The following is a 22,527-nucleotide window of genomic DNA, read 5'->3' on the forward strand; positions in this document are numbered from 1 at the left end:
TTCACCTGCCCAGTGGTTCTCGTTCTCGCTCTACTGATGGATTTTCTCGATAGCTCTGTCTCTTGCTCTTTTTTTCTATTAGTGATCAGTGGATTTCATATCTTTTTCAAAGCTTTGGGAGTCTTCTGATTACATTTTTTTCATGGCTGAGCTTGCCACAGTCAAGTGCTCAAAAGGAGCGCCTATTGATAACATCAGAGACTGAATGTACATTTCCTCCTGGCATTTGGTGTCTGCGTTGTCCATTCATTCATCAGTTCATTCAAATATCATTAATTCCGGCAGCTTTGTTACGTTTAAATCCAGATGTTCCTTTACAGCTCCACACATTGAGGTAAATGTCTGCACACAACAATAAGCCAAAGCCTCTGTCACCTGCTGTCTGATGCAGTGAAAGTGTCATTTCAGTAATATTTAGGGAACAGATTGTTACCTGTGTTGCTCCTGCTCTTCTTGCTGCTCTTGGAGCTCCGTCTGGAGGAGTTGGTGGCTGTGCTGTGCTCGCTGAGGGAGTCCTGAGCGGAGGAGGTACTTCCTGTGTTCTCGCTGCTGTCTCTCAGCATGCTCTCATAGCCACTGCTGCCTCCGCTGTGGTAAAACAAGGCTGTCTTCCCCATGGCCGGGGGGAGCTCGCCACTCAGTACACTGCTGTTAGAGTCAAAAAGGAGATCACATTTAATGGCATGTTCAAAAAATAATGTTTTTTTTTCTTTTCAGCGATAGTAAATATAGTGTGTGAAACTTTGCATTTCTCATTGAACATCAGTTCGTACCTGTTGTCGCTGGCGTGGCCGCTGCTGCATCGGTGTGGTTTTCTGGGGGCGGTGATCTTGCTGTAGGGAGATGGCAGCGTTTGGACAACAGCTGCTCTCTCCTCTCCCGGCCCACCTCCACCGCCTGCTGCTCCAGCTCCCCCTCCACTGAGAAATCAAGAGAATAAACCTATTATTTTCAGCAGAGTAACTAGCAGGTCCACATGTTGGATACAGTATGTTATTGATCTGTCGATCTGTGGGCAACATAATAATGGTGTTCAGCTAAAAATTGTCTTCAGCGCATCTTATAAATTGCTGTTTCACCTAAATAATGAAGTAAAAACTAACGAACCTCGCTCCTGCAGCTCCTCTTTCATCCCCAGGTTCTGTGCCTCCTCCCTGGGAGAGACTCCTGGTGCGAGAGCCTGCGCTTCCCTGAAGCAGCTCAGAGATTCGACCGTTGACGGCCCTCAGAGGCAGCTTGGCTGTCAGGCTCCCCCCTCGACTGCGGCTCAGAGACTGTGTAGACCAGGATCCAGGAGAAGATCCCTGCTGCTGCTGCTGCTGCTGCTGCTGCTGCTGCTGCTGCTGCTGCACTGGGCTCTGGACTGAGCTCTGGGGCTGAGGAAACAGACACATGACTTAGGTGGTTGGCAGGAGAAATGGAAACCGTGGTGACTTGAATTGCTCGCAGCTATTGATGAATGTTGATGAATGTGTTGTGTGTTTCCCAGAGCCCAGAGGAAGGTGTTGCTGAAACTGATCGCATGGTTGATCTGGCTTTTTTCTACTGTGTTATTGATGTAGTTTAAAATGACAAAGTGTAAACTGAGAGTACAGAGGCATTCTTACTTTTCCATTAGGAGGGAGGCTGGAGCTGCGGCTGGTAGTTTGGCTTAAAGACTTGGTTGAAAAGCTCAGCGTCTTGGTGCTGGAGGCAGAGAGGCTCCTGGCTTTGGGGCTACTGGTCATCAGCAGTTTACTGACCGCTGAGATCTTTGACTGGCCACTGGTTTTAGCCGGTGACTGCGGAGCGCTGCTCGGACCCAGGCTGCCACTGAAACTGGGGCTGGTCATGTTTGCGGTTGGAGAAGACACCGATCCAGCGCGGGTGAGACTGCGCCCAGTACGAGGCATGGTGCTGTCCCCCCTCACCCCTCCTCCTCCCCCTCTCAGGCTCTCGCCTCTCTCCAGGGAGAAGCAGTCGTAGTGGTGGGAACCGCCGTGGGAGCCGTGCACCCGGCCCAGAGAGTTGGTTCTGTTTGCAAGCTGCTCCAACTTGGCGCTGAAGAGTCGACTGCTGTCTATGCTGGAGCCTCGTTGCCTGGTGCCACCGCATCCCGAATCATCCGCCGTCATGGAGACTCCGTGGGCGGGCGGATGGAGAGGGCTGGCCGCCCTGTTGCGCTGGTCAAGGCTGGACTTACGTATCGGTGGCAGAGGCGGGATGCCCCCCTTCTTGTGGGAGAAGAAGCCTTGTTTCCCAGCCGATCCCCGGCGGTCGAGTGTAGCGCGGGGGCTGCAGGGAGTCGAAGTGGTGACACCCAGATTACGATACTCTATGCCGCTATCCAAGCCGTCGTGCCGGTTGAGGCGGTGCCAGCCGCGAGGGAGACTGGCGGTACGGTGGATGTCTGGGCTGTACACGCTTGTCAAGTACTCTCCCTGGGCAACAACCATCTCACATCCGTCCACCACTCTCTTAAAGGAATCTGGAGATGACACGACCTCGCCAGGGCTGCAATGATCCACACCTGCTAATGGAGAAAGAAAAAATGATTTAATTCAAGAGATTTTGAACCACAGAAATCTTTTATTTAAAAAAAAAAAACATGACTGTTGTTTCTCACCATCCCTGCGGTGGTCGACCTCTCTTTTCTCGGCCTTTGCTTCACACACAAGCTCTCTGGACCTCCCATCCTCCATGCCTCGCTTCAACCAGGGATCTTCGAAGCTCATCTCACTAGAAATAGAAGCTAAAAGTGGTGCACTATATTTGCCTGTGTCTTTCATTAAGCTACTCTTGGTGGGTGAGGAGAGAATGGCTGATTCCTGGATGGGTTTGACCGACACACACTGGTGAATGCTGATTGTGGTCTTGAAAGGCGAGAGGTTTCCGGGTCCCGCCGCCAGGATCTGAATGTTAGTTTTCGCCATAGAGGGAGGCAGCTTCCTCAGCCTGTCTTTGGTTGGAGTCCCTTTATCACTCCCGTTCTCCTGCAGCACCACCTCTCCCTCCAGACTGCCTCTCCTCGGGCTGCCACAGCTCTCATCGCCGCCCGGCCCCTCGACTGCAAAGCTCTGGTTGGGGTCGGGGTCGGCCAGGGCCTCCCCTTGCTGACTCTGGGACTGGCTGAAGCTGTGGAGAGACTGGTCGGCCTCACTGCCCATGCTCAGATCGCTCATCCAGGAGGAGATGGGCGAACCACAGTTAGACATCACTGTGGCCAAGGCCTCGCCGTCGATCCTCAGCTTGGCCATCGCCACCTGCAAACAGGACGCCACACAGTCAAATAAGACGAGTTGTAAAAACGAAAGAAAAGAGTTTAATTTCATGACTTGGCTGCTTGTTGAAACACATCACATCACATCTGTATTACCTGTGCAGTGTGCTGTAGGACACACACCCACATACTAAACGAGTTGCTGAAAATTCAAAGCAGTCACACTAACCTCTGCCATGGCAACAACCTCTGTAACTCCTGTAGTTGTTGCCAGACCTGCGGGCATGTTATAATCCTCAACAGCTCCTTCTGCAGCAGCTCCAGTGATGCCGCTGATGAGCTGAGAGCCTGAAGCTAGGGCGTTGACGGAGCCACATTCGCTGTTGAAGCTCATGATGCACGTTGGGCGACAGCTTAGGTGCTGAGTCTCCATGAGAGCTGCGACATCGAGGTCCTCCTCACATCCAGACGCCACCGTGTACACCAGTTCATCCTCCCCTAGTGAGGTATGTCCAACAGACAGTCCCAGTCCTGACGCTGCAGGTGGAGGAGAGAGATGTATTCATTTCCTCGTTGTTCTTGATCCTGACTTGCATCTTATGCTACATATTTGTCATCACACTTCTCTGGGTTTGACTGTGACTCATGACTCATTTCTCATCTCACCACCACCCCTTTTTTCCTCGTGTAAAAATAGCTGTGTTTTTGCCGCGACTCACCATCCTTTTGCGTGTCCATCGGTATCGGTGGGACGTCGTCGTCACAGAGCGTCTCGGCTGAACCATGGCTGGCAGACAGAGACGGAGTTGGCTCTCGGACCTGTGGGCTCATGCCCACAGGAGAAGTCCTGGACAGCACGGACTCTGTGGAGGAACGGCCACTGTCTGCAGCCAAACTGTCTGCAGAATCAGAAACACACATTTGGCATCGTAATTAATTTAATCTTCCAAGTGCAGAATATGTGCACCCACCAGTGCTCTGGTAAATTTAGGGAGTTGGAATCGATCTCTGAAGCCAATTTCAAAGCCCTGGTTACTATGTAGATCAACTTGTGCTCAGACAGATAAACTTGGTCTGGGACCATATTTACTACCGTATGTCTTTAGTTAGTTATTTTATTGCCTCGTAGAAATGTTGGTATAAAACAACACCAATATGATTATACTGTAGTTCTAAAAGAAAAGTTTTGACTGTATGTCATAGGTGGTGCAGACAGACAGATACAGTACAACATTAATTTAAAAGAACATATCCATCCAGGTATGATTGTTTTTTCAAGTTAACCTTGAAGTGCTGCACAACTTCCTAGTGTTTACCTTTAGAAGACAGACCATACACACTGACTCACACTTAGTGTGTGGCCCTTTGAAATACTCTACAACAAACACTAGATAGAGATACAATCAATATGACAACTTTAACACTAACACAGAGTGGATGAATGTGCTGGACTGGTACTTAGAGCACTGTCTAGGCCCCAGTTTTCAAAAGAGAATATATATTAACAAAGCAGGAAAACTTAAGTTAACATTTAAAAATGTTTGGATTTCAGTTATCATTAATACCAAACACGTAAAAAGCTGCTTACTGTCGGAGGTTATAGCATCTGTGACCTGGCCATCTTGAGCCAGAGTGTGCGAGGACAGAGGGGGCGTTGCCGGCATCACACCCTTCTGCGTGTACACTTTACACCGCTGCGATGGCGAGGACGGAGGCCTGAGGAGGACAGAGAACGGCCATTATAGAGCTTGTCACTGGTACTAATGAGCACTAATGCTCATTGACACAGTTTGCATGAGCAGGCCACCTGTAGTCTGAGGTTTTGGTCAGGCTGGCGATCCCGAGGCGTGGTGATCCCAGTGGGCGTGCCTTCGGGTCAGCGTTACTGCTCGCATTCAGATTCTCACGGCTGCAAAAGCGACAAAGGAGAAATCATGTCGACTGAAATGAAACGAATTCCAAAGGCTGATAATTTGCTCTGTCTATATAAAATTTAATAGGGGGAGAGTGGGGTAAGATGAGCCACTTTTCATATTCAGAATCACTACATCAAGATAATTATAGTTTTGTTGCTAACTCATATAACTTCATATAGTATATGTCAGGATGTTGTGCATCTCCACAAACAAACAGTGTAAACATGACTGTGTTGATAATATAGCATGAAAAAAGTGGTCTCATGGCTCAACTTACCCCATGTATGAGGTAAGTCCATTTTTTTATGGTTTCCTAGCAACAAGGGGTGGCTCAACTTGCCCCTATGCTCAACTTAGTCTCCCCTACTTGTTTTGTTTTGTCCTCACCTGTCTTGTAGTTGGGAGCCCTTGATCCTACTCAGCGGGTTAGAAGTGATGCAGCTGCTTCCTGTTACGCTCCTGGTGCTAGTAACGATGGAGGAACCAGAACTCTGAGCGAGGTTGTGGATCATCGTGTGTGCCAGCTCGGCCTCCTCCACCACCTCCTTGATGTCCTGCAGCTGCTGGTCATTGGTCCTCCTCCTGGGGGTCGTTGCTGCTGCTGCTGCTGCTGCTGCTGCTGAGGAGGAGGTCTGCACGGCACCTCCTACTGCACATGCTGAGCCTGGAGATGGGATGTGAGTTGCCAGGACAATAAGAATAATTGAAAAATGTTGTTGATTTGATGTTTAATTACAAAACTACATTTGAAGCCTATACATTTTAATGCATAAAAGTACCACATACATTTATTTATTGCATCAAAGCTTTTTGACTTTGCAAAGAACCTCTATTTAAACAAAATAAAACAAAAACTTTTTTTTTAGGGGCGTTGATCGGAGAAGTAGGTTGAGCAGGCGCCCCATGTGTAGGCTACAGTCCTCACTGCAAGCTTCCCCAGTTTGAATCCTGCATCAGGCGGCCCTTTCCTGCATGTCATTTCCCCTCTCTCTGCCTCCCCATTTCCTGTCTCTCTCTCAACTGCACTATCTAATAAAGGCACAAAAAGCCCCAAAAAATATAATATACATTTTTTTTCACAAAATGTGGTGTTAGGGTCGATTTTGACCTGGTTATAATGATAAGAACAATAATTCATTCATGTCTAACAATGTAACCAAGAGATGAGAAACAAGTAGAATAATAAATAATTGTTTTTAGTGTGTTTTACAGCTGATTTAAGACTCGGGTCAAAACTGACCCCAACATATCAGATGGTAGCACAAAGCTGACAAGAGGAAGGTAATTTAAGCCAAGGGGTATACTGACAAAAAAGGCCCACACCAAAAATATTAAAACTAATATTTTTTTATGGATAGGAAGCCTAACAATGTAACCAAGAGAAGAAAACACACAAAAGTTTTCAGTGTATTTTACAGCTGATTTAAGACTTGGGTCAAAACTGACAGCAGCAGAAAGCTAACACAAGGACGAAGGTTAAATGAATGAACTCTTTTACCTGTTATGGCTTCTGTATCCAACACAGGAGCAGCAGCAGCTGAGGCTGAAGATGGACATGACTCTTGTTTGGCACCTTGTTTGTTTGCAGGGACCTCCTCAAAGGGAAACTTTGCCACCTGAACAAAGAGGCACAGTGATGGCTGAAAAATGCAAAGGCTTCGTTCTTCATGTGAGAATACAATCAATCAGTCTGACTGATGACAAAGAAAACCCTCTGCACGTACGTTGCTCTTTTTGTTATAAGAAAATAATGTTATCCAAGAGAACTCCACTGGGCAAACAGGGTCTAGTATAAGCAATTTAAAATAGTAAGGTAAAACTTTCAAATGCATTATTGTGTAATACAATTGAAAGCCATGTGTTTCTTGAGATGGACAGAAAATAAACACAGGAAACAAATTATGACATCAAACACTCAGATACATGCAAAAAATATTAAGCAGATACAGACAAAGCATTTATGCATTTGAATAGACTGTTCCTCCTCAGTCTCTGACTTGCACTGCAAAAGAAAACAAAACTTTCTTTACCTCCTCGCTGCCATCAATGCAGTCCAGTCTCTCCTGCAGCTCAGCGAAGGTGTTGCACTTCAGGCACTCAGCTCCTTCCTCTGGGACGGGAGCCAGCGGCTGCCCCAGCAGTGACTGAGAGGGCTGGGGCAGAGGCTGAGCGGCGCCGCTGGGCTGGTCCTCTGACTGAGGCTGCACCTGTAGGAGCAGAAATCACACAGAAATAGTACATCCTGTATCTTTCAGAGCACTGCTGGGTGTCTGATCTCTGCTGTTGTAGATATATTTAAAGTACCTTGCTCTGGGCTCCGGCTGCTTGACTTTGACTTTGCGTTTGATGCTGCTCTGACGTTTTTCCTCGAAGCAGAGCAGGAATAATTGGCACAAATTCAGGCGGCCCCTCGTTGTCTGTGAGCTCTCTGTCTGACACTGCAGCCCCGTTCGGCCCGACGTAGATCACTGTGTCACATGACTGCTCGCTGCTCGAATACTCGTCCGGGTCACTGGACAGTCGCAGCAGCGGAAGGTCAGAGTCGGTGTCACCTCGGTGATGGAAAGGACGCAGATGGGTCGGGCGACGCATGCGGCCCTCTTCGCAGGAGCTCTCTCCTCCAGAGGAGCTGGAGGTGTATTGCTGCGGAGAGATCGGATGACAGGGGAAGTGAAGACAGAGCAGAGTGGAGAGAGAGAAAACATTTCCCTTTTTAGATTTGCAGAGCTTTTAATTGACAGTTCGCTCTGGAGTGAGACGGGAAAGACAGAGAGGAGAGAAAATCCATGCAGATCCTCGACCAACATGCACCCTACCCGAGTGACCCAATTTGATTTTTTTACATTTCTATCCCAGACTAGTACTTCTGGATATCTTATGACTTTACTTTTCTCGAGCTAGAGTTTTATTTTTAGAAGCTCTGCAGCCCTCTCTTGACCCCCTTTTCTTCGACTGAACAATTGTGAAATAAGTCAGCGTGAGAAGTGAAAGGTGAAAGCGGATGTCGGCAGCACTTTGGGCACATGTGGTTTTGATGAAAAAGGGGAGAAGAGGTGATAAAATGCACCGTGTTTTGAAATTAAATCAGCACAAATGTGTCATCGCATAAATGAAAGTAAATTTAACATTTTGAGGTAACGTGGACCCACTGATTAAAATACAAACAAGTAAGTTATGTGCCCATCTGTCTACAGTACATTACTGACGACTGTAGCTGAACTTAATGTACCTAAAGTTTTTTGTTAGATGAGATTAAGAGAAATGATCTCCCAGTTTTTTAATGAAGCATCAAGGTTTGATTCAAACTCACCACAGTGACTTTAGTTTTCTTCTTTTTCATGCGGAGGACGCGGGAAGCGATCTGGATGGTGGAGAGGGTTTCTGAGAAATCTCTGGGTGAGGCAGAGATGTGAGCAATCATGGTGGTCCGGCAGTTCATGTTGCCTAGCGACTCCCTTAGCAACATGGTCAGCTTGCTGTCCCTGGTAACGCACATACACTGAGATGTGAGCACTAAAGACAGGTTGGAAAAACGCACACAGTTACTCAAAACGTGTCACAAAACCGGTCGATTTTTCGACCAGACACCCACATACGCCTGACATTTGATGAGGGATTATTACCGGCCTGTTCTGGTCCAAAGACAAGAAAGAGACTGCCGTAATAATGAACAGATGAAGGTAAGATATCCATGTAAATGAAGCTAAAAGACTCAAAAGGCATAGTTAATGGTCACTATTGATTATGTTCATTGATTAATGTTATAAAAACACATGAAAGGTTAGGGTTAGTCCAGACTAAAGCTCATAAAGTCTCAAAGGAGGCACTCTGGATATTACGCAGTCTAATATTGGTAGATGATCTATCTCCCAGAGAGATTATAAGAGCAGATGGGAGACTAAAACTAGGCTGTGTGTTTAAGAAAAGACTTTCTCCTGGGTGGGCTACTGCAATCATTCATAGCCTTTTGTGTACGTGTGTATGTGTGTGTGTATGTGTGTGTGTGTGTGTGTGTGTGTGTATGTTGAGGCCTGCAGGCTGACAGTGAGCACAGCTCCTCTGTGGCCCAATACCTCACGCTGCTGTCCCCCTTTTCTAAAAACACAGCCTGCAGGCACGTCTCACACACATATGTGTACATTCACATGCACACAAACACACACATACGCATATACTCTCTCCTATCTTGACCTCCTCTTTCTCATCGATGCACCCTTCGTCTTTTCTCCTCTCCTCTCTCTCTTCCTCTTTCTCAGTTTGCCGCCCGAGGCTTCAACAAACCCTCCTCTCTCTCTCTCTCTCCCTCTCGATCCGTCTCTATCTCGCTGTATCTCTCCCTGAGATTAATGTAGGTAAATTCATGACTCATGAAGTATTCATTTGCAAGTTAATTCAAGTGCTGAGGATGTTGGATTAGAAATTGCACTTCAGCCTGTGCTGGATTTATTACCGTAGTCGTACTGGCGAGGACTACTGTATGTAACATGATGCTTTCTATTAAAACTAGCCTGTAATGAATGCAGCCTCCGAATTCCTCGATCACCATCATTACAGGAAGCTTATATAACGGAGTGAGTGTGAAGTAGCTGCAGCTCGTAACATGTTGTTTGCAGATTTGTTCTTATTATTGACTGAGCAAACTGAGATAATCTAGAAATTTCCTAGGAACACTGGAATTTCTGTGTTTATTTTGCTAACACCAAGGAATGCAACTGTCAGAGTGGATACTGGAGTACTGACGAACTGACTCTGTCCCAGAATCGTGCTGACAGAGAGACATCAATCAAAAAAAAAAAGTAGGTGGCTTTGCCAGAAGAGAGATGGGAAGAGAACCAGATGGGAAGCGGTCTGATTTTGAACGAGAGGCTGTACTCTGCTTTTAAAGGAGGTGCTGGCGTTTAGTGAATCTGTAATGAGCATTTAAATCTACATGTTGTGGCTGAAACATGGGACCTGCAAGACTGTTGGCAGTTTGGGATCACGCTGAGATGCCTGGTTTCTTCTTGCACGAACCATGGTGTCGATTTTGTGGTGACAGACAAAATAAATGTAGGGTATAAACAGGGTCCGACAGTCGACTGGCGTACAGTCACCGGCTACCCAGCAGCAGCAGCAGCACTGGAGCAGGACTGGGGCTGGAATGAGGACGGGATGAGACACTATTACTAAAAAGTAGTGAAGCGCTGGGGGGAAAACTCCTCATTTAACTGTGATGAAATGAATGGAGCTGAATTCTTGGACTGTGGCTGGAGTTTAACACATTTCTGCTCAGCGGTTTGTGATTCTGTGGTGACTACTATGTTACAGACTTGCACTCAGCTCTCGGATGTACTGGAGCATCCATTATAAAACCTGTCCAAATCCCCTCAGAGTCTGACAACAGTCTGAGTCACCAGTGCCAAACCAGACTCAGCATAGCTTTGCTTACAGCTTCAGTGTTTTGGTTTGCAGGTTGTTTTGCAATGTAAATGCAAAAGCTGCTGATTAAATTAACCCAGGGAGGAGTACGGAGCTACACAGCCCCAAGGGGAGTGGCAGAGCGAGGAGGACGGAGCTAAGAAAAGAAGAATTAACTGAAGGGGAAGGTACAGCGAGGACATTTACAGTTTAGTCCGTGTGCTGTATGTATACTGTGCATACTAAACAGTATTTATGATTTTTTTTTTTTTGCCATTACATGTTTTCTTAATTTTCTACCAGTTTTACAGTTAACCTTTGTTTTCAGCTTGTCTATGCTGTCTCTCCACCTCTCCGCGCTCTCTCTCTCCCTCTCTCTTTCTCCTTTACTCTCATTGCCAGTCAGTTAAGCAGCAAAATGAATGTGATGAATATGTAACAGCAGCTGTTGTTGTTTATAGCATTAAGTCCCCAAAACCTGAAGCAACTAAAGAGATCTGACGGCTGCTTTCTTTTCTTCTTCTCCTCCAGCTCCAAAACATCCTGTTATCCTCCTGTTCTTACTCGTCACTCCTCTCCACACTTCCAAATTGGACGCCTCATATTCACTCCTTCGATTTCTGCCGCAGTTTCCTTTTCTTACTTTATTCAAAGCATATTTGCACTCTCCTCTCCTCTCCTCTCCTCTCCTCTCCTCTCCTCTCCTCTCCTCTCCTCTCCTCTCCTCTCCTCTCCTCTCCTCTCCTCTCACACATAGACCTTCGGACACCACCCTACTTGTATGGGATGTGTTTGCTCCCGTTGACCAGGGCCAGGATCACGTTGCCGAGGGCAGATAAAGAAAGGCACAGAGGCGCCGAGCTGGGTGAAGAGGTCTCCCTGCTCTTCCCGCCTCCTCCTCCTCCTCCTCCTCCCCCAAGTACTTTGACATCACAGCTGCCCAGATCCAGCAAGTGGAGGCGACTGCGTCCTCCTGACACTAGTGAGATGGAGAAAATGGAAAGAGGAAAATTACAGAGGAGGTAAGTGTAAGAAACTTATACTCATGCGTCATGAAAGTTGTATTCACCTTTTTTTCATTTGTGCTTAAGACAGAGGTTGATTGACACATGAGGAAAGAACAGCTGACAACACTTCTGTAGCAGCATATGCATTGATCTCCTCCAATTTGTTATTCAAAGCATCAATACTTGGATTTAAAGGGATAGTTCAACATTTTGGCAAATTGGCCCATTGCCATAATCCCTATAGTCATAGCAGTAGGTTCGTTACCTTTAATTGTCGGTGCAAGCTATTTTTAGAACAGCGGAGCAGGGATTCCTTGGTTTCCCTCATCAAACTCATCAAATCAATCCAACAACTCCAAAACGCTCTCATGGACAGGTTGTGACTTAGACATTCACCACGCTATGAGATAATAACAGAACGTTACGCGACAGAGTTGTTTTGGAGGTAAATTCATGCAAAACCGCTGATGTGCGTTCCCATACGAAGCAGTTTTTCAGCAAGCAGTCTCTGCATTTGCCTCGAAAGCAACTCATAACTCGTAACTCGTAACGTGGCGTTGTTGGATTGTGTATTTGATGAGTTTGATGAGGGAAACCAAGAAATCCCATTAGCCTCCGTAGTGTAGCTCTGAGCTGCTCGCGGCTCTGCTCCACCATTCTAAAAACAGCTTGCACCGACAATTAAAGGTAACGAACCTACTCCTAAGGATTATGACAATGGGCCAATTTGCCAAATTGTTGAACCATCCCTTTAAAATATGCAACACCAAGTATGCAATCAGTAATCAATTATCAATTGATAGAAAATAATGAGTGCAGTCTTCAAATATCCTGCATTATTCATGCCAAAACGTTAGCAAAGGTTACAGCTACAGTTTTTTTTCATGTATCTTGTGGCTACACACTGGGAATCTGAGTTGTCTAAAGGTTAAGACCATTAACACCAGTAATTACAGTGTGTGAGCAGCCATAGTTGTAAAAACAGTTTCAGTTCCCAGGTTAGTTTGTTTATGCCACCATTAAACATCCACATTGTGGTGGGACACACGCACACACACATACACGCTCACACACACACACACACACACAAGCATAAACTGAATGATATTTCAGGCAGACATCTGTCACAAAGTCGAACACTACCTCTACTTTATCACCTGGGTATTAATATAGACGTGAGTGAATGTGTGATATGACTGTGAGTTAATCTAAACACAGACTCTCTATAGGGATCACACAGTCTGTGATAGGTATGTCTACAACTCTGTCATGCATTTATATGTGGTGACTATAGATACATAGATTGATCTGTCTATCATTATTGTTTACACCCACTCTTTGCTTTGTCTCATGTGTGCTGAAGGATTATATTCATAGCAGCAGCGTGTTTGTGTCTGTCTTCATCCTGCTATGAATATCAGGGGAACTCACAGCAGGCAAAGTGTGATATGATAACAACAATGCTAATAGTCTCCAGCAGCAGAGGCACTGCAGCTTTAATTGTTGTTGTTGTTGTTAAGTCTTATTGTCAACAATGACATTAGACAAAGTGGCACCAGTAATAACAGTAATAACAGTGTTGGAACAAACAGCACTTACTCCCTCCTTTTCCTGTCTTTTCCATGCGATACTGGTATATGTGTAATGTGAACAGCATGTGTGAGTTCCTGTGTTCCTCTTCGGTGGTGTTGGGGCGCTGGCTGCTGTGGCGAGCTGCGATGGCTGCGTCCAGAAACCAGGCTGCCTTCTCTGGGGTTGGAGCACGCAGTTCAGACTGGTTCTGAAGCTGGAAAAAAAGACAAAGTAATTATTGTACTTGAATGTTTATGATAAGAAAGAAGAAAGTAACAGCGAGGGTCCAGAGGGGAGAGAGAGAGAGAGAGAGAGGCAGCAGGGGAAGTATCACCTAATCTAATCTGGGTGGTTCTGGTTTACCCACGAAGAAGTTTTCAAACACTGATAATATTGTGCACTGATTGGTGTATTCAAATGAGTCATTTCTAATTTGCCTGCAGGTGTGAGAGACAAAGATGAGGGAGAGAGAGAGAGAGAGAGAGAGAGAGAGAGAGAGAGAGAGAGAGAGAGAGAGAGTGGTACTGCAGGATATCATTACTGATGAGATTATGTCAGATTAGTTAAGGATTACACAGATGTGCTTGTATCAGACCCTGTAATCCTATAAACATATAACTGCAGCCCCAGACGCACACACACACACACTAGCTCACATTCATTCTGGTTGGCAGTCTTTTACTGCTGATTAGTTATTTTAAAACGACTTATGACGATGATAATTGTGTATTACAGTGGTGATGATTTCAGATTTTTCACCTTTTGTTGTCTGACTCTGTCCTGTCATCCAAGTGGATTGTTTATCAATAAGATAATTCTGATAAAGTCAAGATTGACACTGTACTTTGGTTCAAGTTATTCTTTCATTTTCATTCATGCACTCAAGGTTTTTGTTCTAGACGCTGCTCTCAGCCAGCTAGAAATTGCAGCAACAGATAATAAATTAGCTATTTTAATAAATGCTTCATGCATATTTAAGATAAAAAGACTAATAGAATACTAAATCTCTTATAATGTATCTGCTGCTCCAAAGTGTGTGTGTGTGTGTGTGTGTGCAGGTCTGTGAGTGTGTGTATGCACATGCACGTGCCCATCCCACATCCAGCAGTAACTAAGACAACAGAGAACTGCCTGCAGCTAAAAAGAAAAAGGTAAAGCCATAGTCATACTAACCCGAGGCTGTTCATAAACAATGTGTTTGAACGTGTGAAGTGTGTATGTGTGTGTGTGTATACCTGCATGCCACAGATGGGGTCCTCACACAGATACACTCCAGGAGACTGGCCGTCCTGTAAACTGCCGGTAGCCACTTCAGACAGCAAGTCCTTTAGATTCTCCTCTTTTCCCCAAACCTACACACACATACACACACACACACACACACACAACAACAACAGTTAATAGAAAGTTACACGACAATAAAAATGTTATTGCAAAAAAAACAAATAGAAAGCATTAGGAAAGAGCGCTATAGAACAATAACATTAACCCAGACTATCACCACAGCGAATGCCGTTCCTTCTTAGAGAAACTTCAGCGAAGAAGGAACTGTCAGTAATCTCCTGTCATTGTCTGTATCAGTAATGGCATCTGGTTAACTCTGTTGGCAACATGTCAGATTGAAGTCTCATCGACAGCACTGACCTCGACTGCAGAGACACGAACAGAGAAGCGTGCTCCTGTTTTCTCCTTTCTCTCATTGATGAGCTTAAACAGCCAGGAGATGGCACAGGGGATTATACCCAGAGATTGAAGAGAGTCATCACGGCCGATCATCGTGTATGATTTACCTGGAAGAGACAGGAAGTCAAAGCAGGAGAGGGGGGTAAGGGCAAAAAAAAGATATATCAAAAAGAACATCACCAAAAAAGACATTAAAAAGTTCTTTGTATGAAAAGATGTGTGTGTAAAATGTGTTTGAACATGCATGTGCACACAGAGCGACCAGATCTCTCATTTTGTGGCAGAAGATGATGATTACTGCCTCTTAACACACACACATTATACACACACCAGCTGGAGTTGGAGATCAAACACACACCAACACAAAGCCATGTGTCACACACTCACACTGACTCAATCGCTTTTCACAAAGACAGAGGACATCAAAAGCCTGACTCCTGTGATGCAGGGCTGAGAAATGCCTGTGATTTGTTCTGCGATAGGGATGGAGGGGAGGTTGTCAGCTACACTGTAATTCTACATTGTTCTCCCTCCATGTTTCCTGGAGCTATTAAGACTTACTGTCAAAACAGAGATGCAGATTTTCATGAACTGTCACAGAAACACTTTGAAAACTCGAGGTGAAATAGTAAACAGACCCAAAATATCAAGCATATAAACATGTGGCCATCGGCTGCTTTAAAGAAACTACCAGTAGTTTAAAAGCAATTCTGGATCATTTACTTTTCTTTAACTGCTTCACTAGTTGATTTCTTTTATTTCACAAATCAAATGGAGTCCCTCTTTGGCAAATGGCTCTTTGCAGGATTACTATTACAACCACAGCTCTTCAACAACCCTCATTTCTCTTTCTTTTCCCTCCCAGGCTTGTGGACGTGAGCGAGTCTTAAATTACACATGGAGGATGTGTAGTTTTTTTTCTTTTCTTCTGACTACCACAGGCTGTCAAGACACACTCAGCTCGCTGACTGCTCCACTGACTAACACCACACTGCAACATAGTAAAGCTATACGCTAAAGGCAATAAAGCCGTGTGTGTGTCTGTGTCTGTGTAGTTGATGTATATTCCCAGTAATTGGCCTCATCAAGCAGAGCTGCCGATGCTGTCAGAGATAAAGTGATCGGAGTGAGAAAGTGAGAGAACAAGGCAGCATTGTATCATGAGTTCAAAGACACATGAGCTCACACGGATCCGCACACGCTCATCGTTACTGAGAGATGATCCATTCAAGACCAATAATCTAATAGCCGATACTAAAATCCATCAAATGCAAGCTTTAAAGCCAGAGGATCCAGTTACATTCCTGAAGTTCATCCATTTATTTTCCATATCATTAGGTCTTTTATTTAATTTTCCTAATCAATGAAAAATGTTTTACTCTTTGTGAAAGTGTGCCCGCATCTGTGTCTGAGTCCCACGTACAGTGCAGTACAGTGTCTACAGCCAAGGGCCACAGAGCCGAAGATAAACGCTCATGTGTTACTTTCCCCATTTTAATTAGAAAGAAGGTAATACTGTTATAATGCAGCCTCGTTAAGATCCATGGCCTTAGGTGAGCTATATCACAAAGAATTATCTCATCTGCTGCTGCTGCCACTGAAGCCATTTAGACTGTAAGCAGCAAGGTCAGGGCCACTCCATCACATCATTATAACAGTAAAATTGATTGAAAGAGCAAACTGTCTTTGATGGATTTCTCAATTATATAAAAGCACTTGCAGTATCTGAGCCTTAGGACTGTGTTGTATCATCCAACACAATTAAACACAGACAATCAGGGGTCTGTTTTGTTGGTGTGTTGGGCATATTGATTCCAGCTTTGTTAAATTATACATCATGAATCATCGTCATGAAGCATGACACAGTAGGCTTTTTTTTAATGTGTCAATACTTAACAGATGACTGAAAACATGGAAACAGGGTGATACAACACTGATCTCCACATGCTGTCTAGTGTGTACGCCATATTGGGTTTGTGTACTGGTAGAGCTGTTTGTGATTATATGTGCATCTGTTGGTCTTATGTGTCCTACCTGTGTGTACAGTACTGTGGGGGGTCTTTAATATTGTTATTTGTCTTATTACTGGGCTTATTGTGCTTGCTATACTAGTTTGGTGCACTCATGATATTCCTATGCAATGAAGGATTATTACTGACATTGTTGTTGTATCTTTTTCAGTTTCAGGAAAGCAAGTACGGTAGAGGCAGATGTGGAGAATGACAAAGTTTCCTGCCAGATGTTGCAGGTCACAGAGGTAAATTTTAAGCATTTTTAAACTTTACTTAATCAGTTTAAAGTGCTGCTTTTTTACAGTCTGATTGTCTAACTTCTCGTGTTTATTGCTCCATTGGACCATTGTTGTAGCGATGTTGCACGATAGACCAAAACTGTTACACATCTAGAAATGAGCCGAGTTTAGTTTTACTACATATTTGGCAAGGGACACATTCCCCGCAGCACAACACAGAAGCACAGTGGTTTGCATGTGTGTACACACAAAACCTCATCGCTGTTTGATCCAGTAAATGGCTCAACCATTAACACTGAAGTGTTCCCTGCTGAACTGCACCATTTTAACTCTCTGCCAGCAGTTCAAGGAGACTTACAAACTCCAACTGGATGTATGAAGATCACAAGCCAAGGCGGATAATGCCGCTTGCATGTACAGGGATAAACACAACAGGGGTTGACCTAGAGCTGAAGAACATTGTCAGTGTTTGAGTGTGTGTGTGCATGTTTGTGTGTGTGTGTGTGTGTGTGTGGTGGGTCTTTGTGGCACTGCATGCGTATGGGTTCAAACATGTTGCAGTGTGCAGTGAGAGGTCCTGACCCTTTTTAAGACAGCTTCTCTAAAAACCCAGCTTCAGAGGGATTAGAGCGAGAGAAAGGAAGACAGAAACACAGACAGAGCAGACTGAGAAAGCTTTCAGCTTCAGTAGACACTAATCCTCTTCTTTCTCTCTCTGGTAGATGAGGGCCAGTGGAGAGACAGCCAAGTCAAAGACTGACACACTGACGGCCAGACACACACACACACACACACACACACACTGAAGACGGTTCACAAGCTGCACATGCTCTGATTTTCTAGCCTGTGTTAACGAGTGTGTGTGTGTGTGTGTGTGAGTGAGTGTTACCCAGCTTGGAGTGTCCAAAGCAGAAGACACAGCCATCTGCTCCATTCACCACCGACTGAATCACCTCGGCAACTGTTCCCGCACACACCTCCGCCTGGCAACAGGAAGACAGAGGGAGAAATGAAGGGAGAGGCGGGAAGAAGAAGAAAACGTACAGCTAGTACACGTAAACCATTTGACAAAAGGTGTTGTCTTTTTTGATTCTTTGTATAAATCGCATCGGCCATTTCTAAATCTGCCAATAATGGTGAAACATTGACTGTCAAATCTAAATTATCCGTCTTCATGGTGAGCCATGACATTCTTAGAAAGTCGATCACGGGGAGCTGCAGTCACGTCCAACTGGTCAAACTTGGAAGCTTTTAAGCCTCCAAGTTGGAGCAAGTTGGACCAAGTTAGCCTTGGAGTGACATCAGACATATTATATTTAGCATGTGGACAAGATGTTGGTATCAATCTGTTCATCTAACTAAAGAATTAGAATATTTTCCAAAATGTCAAACTTTTTCCATTATGTTGGATTTCATTTATATGTAAATTCCAGCAACGGAGGTTTTACAGCCAGGATGTCACGAGTTTGTCGACACTTTCTAATAACTAAGCAAGAAAATCGCAGCTGTCAGAAACTGTCAGGTTTTTTTCTACAGTTTTTTCTACAGTTTTTTTTTTAAAGAAAACGTTCTCTGTGTAATGTCACGATGGCTTTTTACATTAAAATCAAATCCAAGTCATTTGCTGTGTAAAGTCAGAATCTTTTCTCTCACCTGTGAAGCATCAGGAGGGAAAGCAGCGTCGAATGTGAACATCTTCGGGGGGACCTGATTGGCTCCCGCCCTTTTCTGGGAAGCAGCGTTTGGCGTCTGATTGGCTGAAGGGTCCATGATGGTGATCTGCTTCTTCCTGGGGTCCACTTTGAGGAAGGAGCTGGACTCTGCTGCGTCCGACTGAGACACTGGGCACACCCGCACCATCACCTTCACCTGAGGGTAAGTCACAGGAAATAGATGGTTTTGATTACCTCTGATTAGTCACTATGGAAACCAGTGTTTGAGATAATCACAGGACACACATGAGCATTCATGAAGTCAAATATCCCTCCAGCTAAAAGTCACACTGCAGCTAAGAACATCAATGACATTTCAAACATTCAGCTTTGTCTTTGCAGCTCCTCGTAGATCTCTTGTCTGTCAAACACCACGACGTGCTTTCTGCTCGGTTCCTGACGAGTTTTGAATTCTTCTCATGCTGATTACACATTTCTCCTTCACTTTGCTATGAAAGTTTTTGTTCTGAGGAAACCGTCCCGACGTTAAACTTAGAACAGATTTGATATTTCTGCAGGATTGTTGCTCGAAGGCATTTGAACTTATCTGCACCTGAGCTGCGACAAGACTCTCAAAGAACCACAACATTCAGCGTTTTACTTCTTTCATGAGTATCTACTTGCTCCCTCACTCTCATCACCTTATTTACCCTAAGAACGTCTCCCTACCAGCTCCCTCTTCCTCTTTTACCCGTCATTCTTTCGTTATCTCTTCTCCCTCTATCCCAAATCCCTTCCTTTTTCTCTCCTCACCCACCCTCCCTACCTTCAGCTCACTGCCACACATCAAAAGCCTGAAGTGCAAGAATCCTGTTTTAGCTTTCTCTCCACCTCTCCCTACTCCTTTCCTCCCACTCCTGTCACGAAGTGTTAGCAGCCACAAATTACCGTCTGACAGCTGCTGTTGTTTTCTTTGATATCGGAGGATGCTAAACGCTGCGTCATCAAATCTGAGCTCGTTCCAGAACATTTCAACACATAAACAACCTTTTCTCTGTTGGTTAAAGATGTTTTAAAAGTTTGAAGGACTTTTTAGCTGTTTATTATTGTTCTCTGTCTCATGCATTAGCTCATCTCTCTTGCTTGTTTCATCACTGCCTTAGTCACTGACTCTGTCCATCTCTCTCTCCATGTTTCCCCCTAAACCTTTCCTCCTGCTACAAGCTGCAGCATTATCCAAGAGAAAAGCCAAACCAGCTCACAAATGTAAGTTGATATTTACACTCGGCAAGTGGTTGAATCATGAACTGAGTAAGGAAAGTCTGTTTTAAAAGGTTTTTTTGTTTGTTTGTTTTTTTACCTTAATTTCCCTGTACACCTGTACATTTCTCCTTTCTTAAATTCACTGTCACTATGTAATGTCTCTGTGTTTTCTGAACGCATGCAGGAGTTTTATCTCAATCCAGGTAGATGCTTTTTACTCTATTATTGATCCATTTCCATGAGGCTTTAAGTTCCTGCAGGGTTATTAAGTAAAAGACCATCATGCTTCTGTGATCTCAACTTAGATTGTTTCCAGTGCACCTTGCACTCATGTTTAAACAAGCAACACATAATCATATTTCACGACTGTGCTCATTCAAAAGTAGACGTCTAATGCTATTATCATGGGTAACGTGCATCAAAAGACAGGCAGAGTCAGGGCTCTGAAAGCTCATGTGGACATGCAAAGTAAAAATGTAAAAACAAGGATCCAACAAGCTCAGCTTCTGCTCGCTAACATGATGAATGATGGCCAGACTGTGAAATCCATCTCAGTGGAAGTGCCCGACCGTAAATTGGCTCCAGATTTGAAAACTGTCGGCAGAAAACACATAGATTTTTTTGGACACGACCGTTTAGGGCATGACAGATGCAAAGAGCTGAATGTCTAACAAACTGCAGCGCGGCTGGTATATACGGACTGACAGGCAGCGGATATGCATTTCCTCATCCTTATACGGTTGACGTTATGAGTCGACAGAAACTGCTCAAGTACACCATTGGTTTAGCGTCTGTGAGACTCAGTCCCGTTTGGAGGATTGCAAGTTCATCCTGCTCTGGGTCAGTCCTTGAAAAGACACATTAATGTATGGATCCCGGTATCTGTGTGCACCTTGCTTTTCCCTGGTGTATTCTGGGATAGGCACCAGGCTCTAGACCTTGAAAAGGATGAGCGTCGGATTTAGAATCAAAAGATGGATGGATATGTGGATAATAGATTAATAGACGACTACTGAGCTACTTAAGTACTTTTGCAAGAAAACTCCTGACATCTTTCAAGAGATTAGGAAACAGCAGGATAATTCCAGCTAGAATATACTGTTACACAACTAGTTGTGCGTTAATATGACTTTAATAACACAGGGTTATAGTAAAAAAAGATGTGAGAAATCTATTTTTACGAGTGTCATGCCATATGTTGTCTAAACAGGGTACGGATTTATGTCGTCAGGGCACAGAGGTGCGGGTTAGATGAAAAGCGTGCTGTGCTGTGTTTATGTGGCTCCTATGAGGGAAGGAGAGAGATCTTTCGTCTGTTTCTTCTTGTTAGCACAGATGAATCATTGTCTGAAGTGTGATTCTTCTCTGCGCTTCCCGTTAAACACCACCACGGGAGTATGAATCGTATAGTGATCGCAAAACACTCCAAATCCCACTGCACTCTGAGGGAGAGCATTCAAAGAAAAGAGGAAAGACTGTTAATGATTAAAATGTTGTATGTGTTAGCTTCAGATCTGTTAGCGTTGAGCGGGGATGAGATCAGAGAGAAAAGCCAGAGATGAGGAGGCAAACTAATGAAAAATATAGTGTCTATCAAATGCTGTAAATATAGTATTCTCATGTTAAAATTCAAGTAATTGGATTACTGTATTAATTATGCACACCGCATTACTGTGCAGATAAATAATATCAGTAACATACATACGAATATAAAGCAATCTTCTGTAAGAAATGTAAAGATCAACGTCCTATTATACAAATGACTGTATTTTCAATTAATTATTCTATTGCCCTGGAGTGAAGAGCTGGAGGCGACCAGAACAAGGTCATGTCATGCTCAACAAACTCATCTTGAATTACATGCGTTAGAAAAGAAAAGCATAATAAATGCCTGCTTGTAACTAAAACATTGCCAAGCAAAGGGCACAAAGGCAAATGACACTCAGACAGCTCTCACCGTGTCCCTGTTTATGTGCACCTCTCTCTCTCCTTGGCACACACACACACTCACACACAACACACACACACACCTAATACAGCACATTAACAGGCTTGCCTTTGGTTGCATCATTAAATGACCACAGGCCATTTAGGGGAGTTGGTTCAATAAATTGTGAGAGTGAGCCAGTGTGCATGAGAGCGTCTCTGTTGAAGTCTTTGCCAGATGAAGATAATTGTGTGTGTGTGTGTATAAGTGTCTCTCTCGATGAGGGTCTCAGTCAGATCAACTGAGATTTCACCTGAACACAATAAATATGTGACCTCTGTGACCCCGGTGATCTCAGATACTAAGGCTTACTGTCAGGTCAACAGTTTGTGTTTAAAAAAAAAATCCCATAGCACTTCACACCAACACACACACACACACACACAAGTCCGTGCTACACCCTCTCCTGACCCCAATAAAAGAGCCCATCACATCAGTAAGAGCCTGGGGGAAGGATTTTACCGTTGCACGCTTTACAAGGCGTAACTCATAAAGCCCCCCACCCCACCCCACCGCCCCTCTGAGAGCCCATTTCCACCTCTTGTCTGAGAGTGTGAAAGGTAAGAGGGTTGTCAGAGTTTGCGTGTATGTGATTGATGT

At 44.5% G+C, this 22,527-nt stretch overlaps 2 protein-coding genes across 5 annotated transcripts in view; both read right to left on the reverse strand.

Moving 5' to 3' along the window:
* LOC146989783 (saccharopine dehydrogenase-like oxidoreductase) overlaps nt 1-5,446 on the reverse strand; it is a 126,413-nt gene extending 120,967 nt beyond the window's left edge. The window contains exon 1 of the mRNA XM_085763996.1: nt 5,437-5,446. The gene's annotated coding sequence lies outside the window, so the exon portion shown is untranslated. The remainder of the gene's footprint in view (nt 1-5,436) is intronic.
* kif26ba (kinesin family member 26Ba) overlaps nt 1-22,527 on the reverse strand; it is a 76,886-nt gene that overhangs the window by 6,496 nt on the left and 47,863 nt on the right. Inside the window, exons 6-26 of one of the 4 annotated variants that reach the window (XM_085763962.1) lie at nt 18,679-18,894; nt 17,915-18,008; nt 14,736-14,881; nt 14,327-14,443; nt 13,119-13,305; nt 11,290-11,491; nt 8,426-8,597; nt 7,420-7,758; nt 7,146-7,322; nt 6,614-6,731; nt 5,503-5,779; nt 5,007-5,108; nt 4,788-4,915; nt 3,919-4,098; nt 3,429-3,736; nt 2,606-3,242; nt 1,608-2,512; nt 1,353-1,376; nt 1,108-1,316; nt 774-920; nt 434-648 (exon numbers count right to left, since the gene is read on the reverse strand). In XM_085763962.1, the coding sequence (XP_085620088.1) occupies nt 434-648; nt 774-920; nt 1,108-1,316; nt 1,353-1,376; nt 1,608-2,512; nt 2,606-3,242; nt 3,429-3,736; nt 3,919-4,098; nt 4,788-4,915; nt 5,007-5,108; nt 5,503-5,779; nt 6,614-6,731; nt 7,146-7,322; nt 7,420-7,758; nt 8,426-8,597; nt 11,290-11,491; nt 13,119-13,305; nt 14,327-14,443; nt 14,736-14,881; nt 17,915-18,008; nt 18,679-18,894 (4,900 nt within the window). Of the gene's footprint in view, nt 1-433; nt 649-773; nt 921-1,107; nt 1,377-1,607; nt 2,513-2,605; nt 3,243-3,428; nt 3,737-3,918; nt 4,099-4,787; nt 4,916-5,006; nt 5,109-5,502; nt 5,780-6,613; nt 6,732-7,145; nt 7,323-7,419; nt 7,759-8,425; nt 8,598-11,289; nt 11,492-13,118; nt 13,306-14,326; nt 14,444-14,735; nt 14,882-17,914; nt 18,009-18,678; nt 18,895-22,527 lie in introns of all 4 variants that reach the window. The other 3 variants (XM_085763956.1, XM_085763949.1, XM_085763942.1) reach the window with 3 other exon arrangements.

The sequence above is a fragment of the Trachurus japonicus genome, chromosome 3 (genome assembly GCF_045865225.1).
Source record: "Trachurus japonicus isolate A0001 chromosome 3, Traja_1.0".
Lineage (NCBI taxonomy): Eukaryota > Metazoa > Chordata > Actinopteri > Carangiformes > Carangidae > Trachurus > Trachurus japonicus.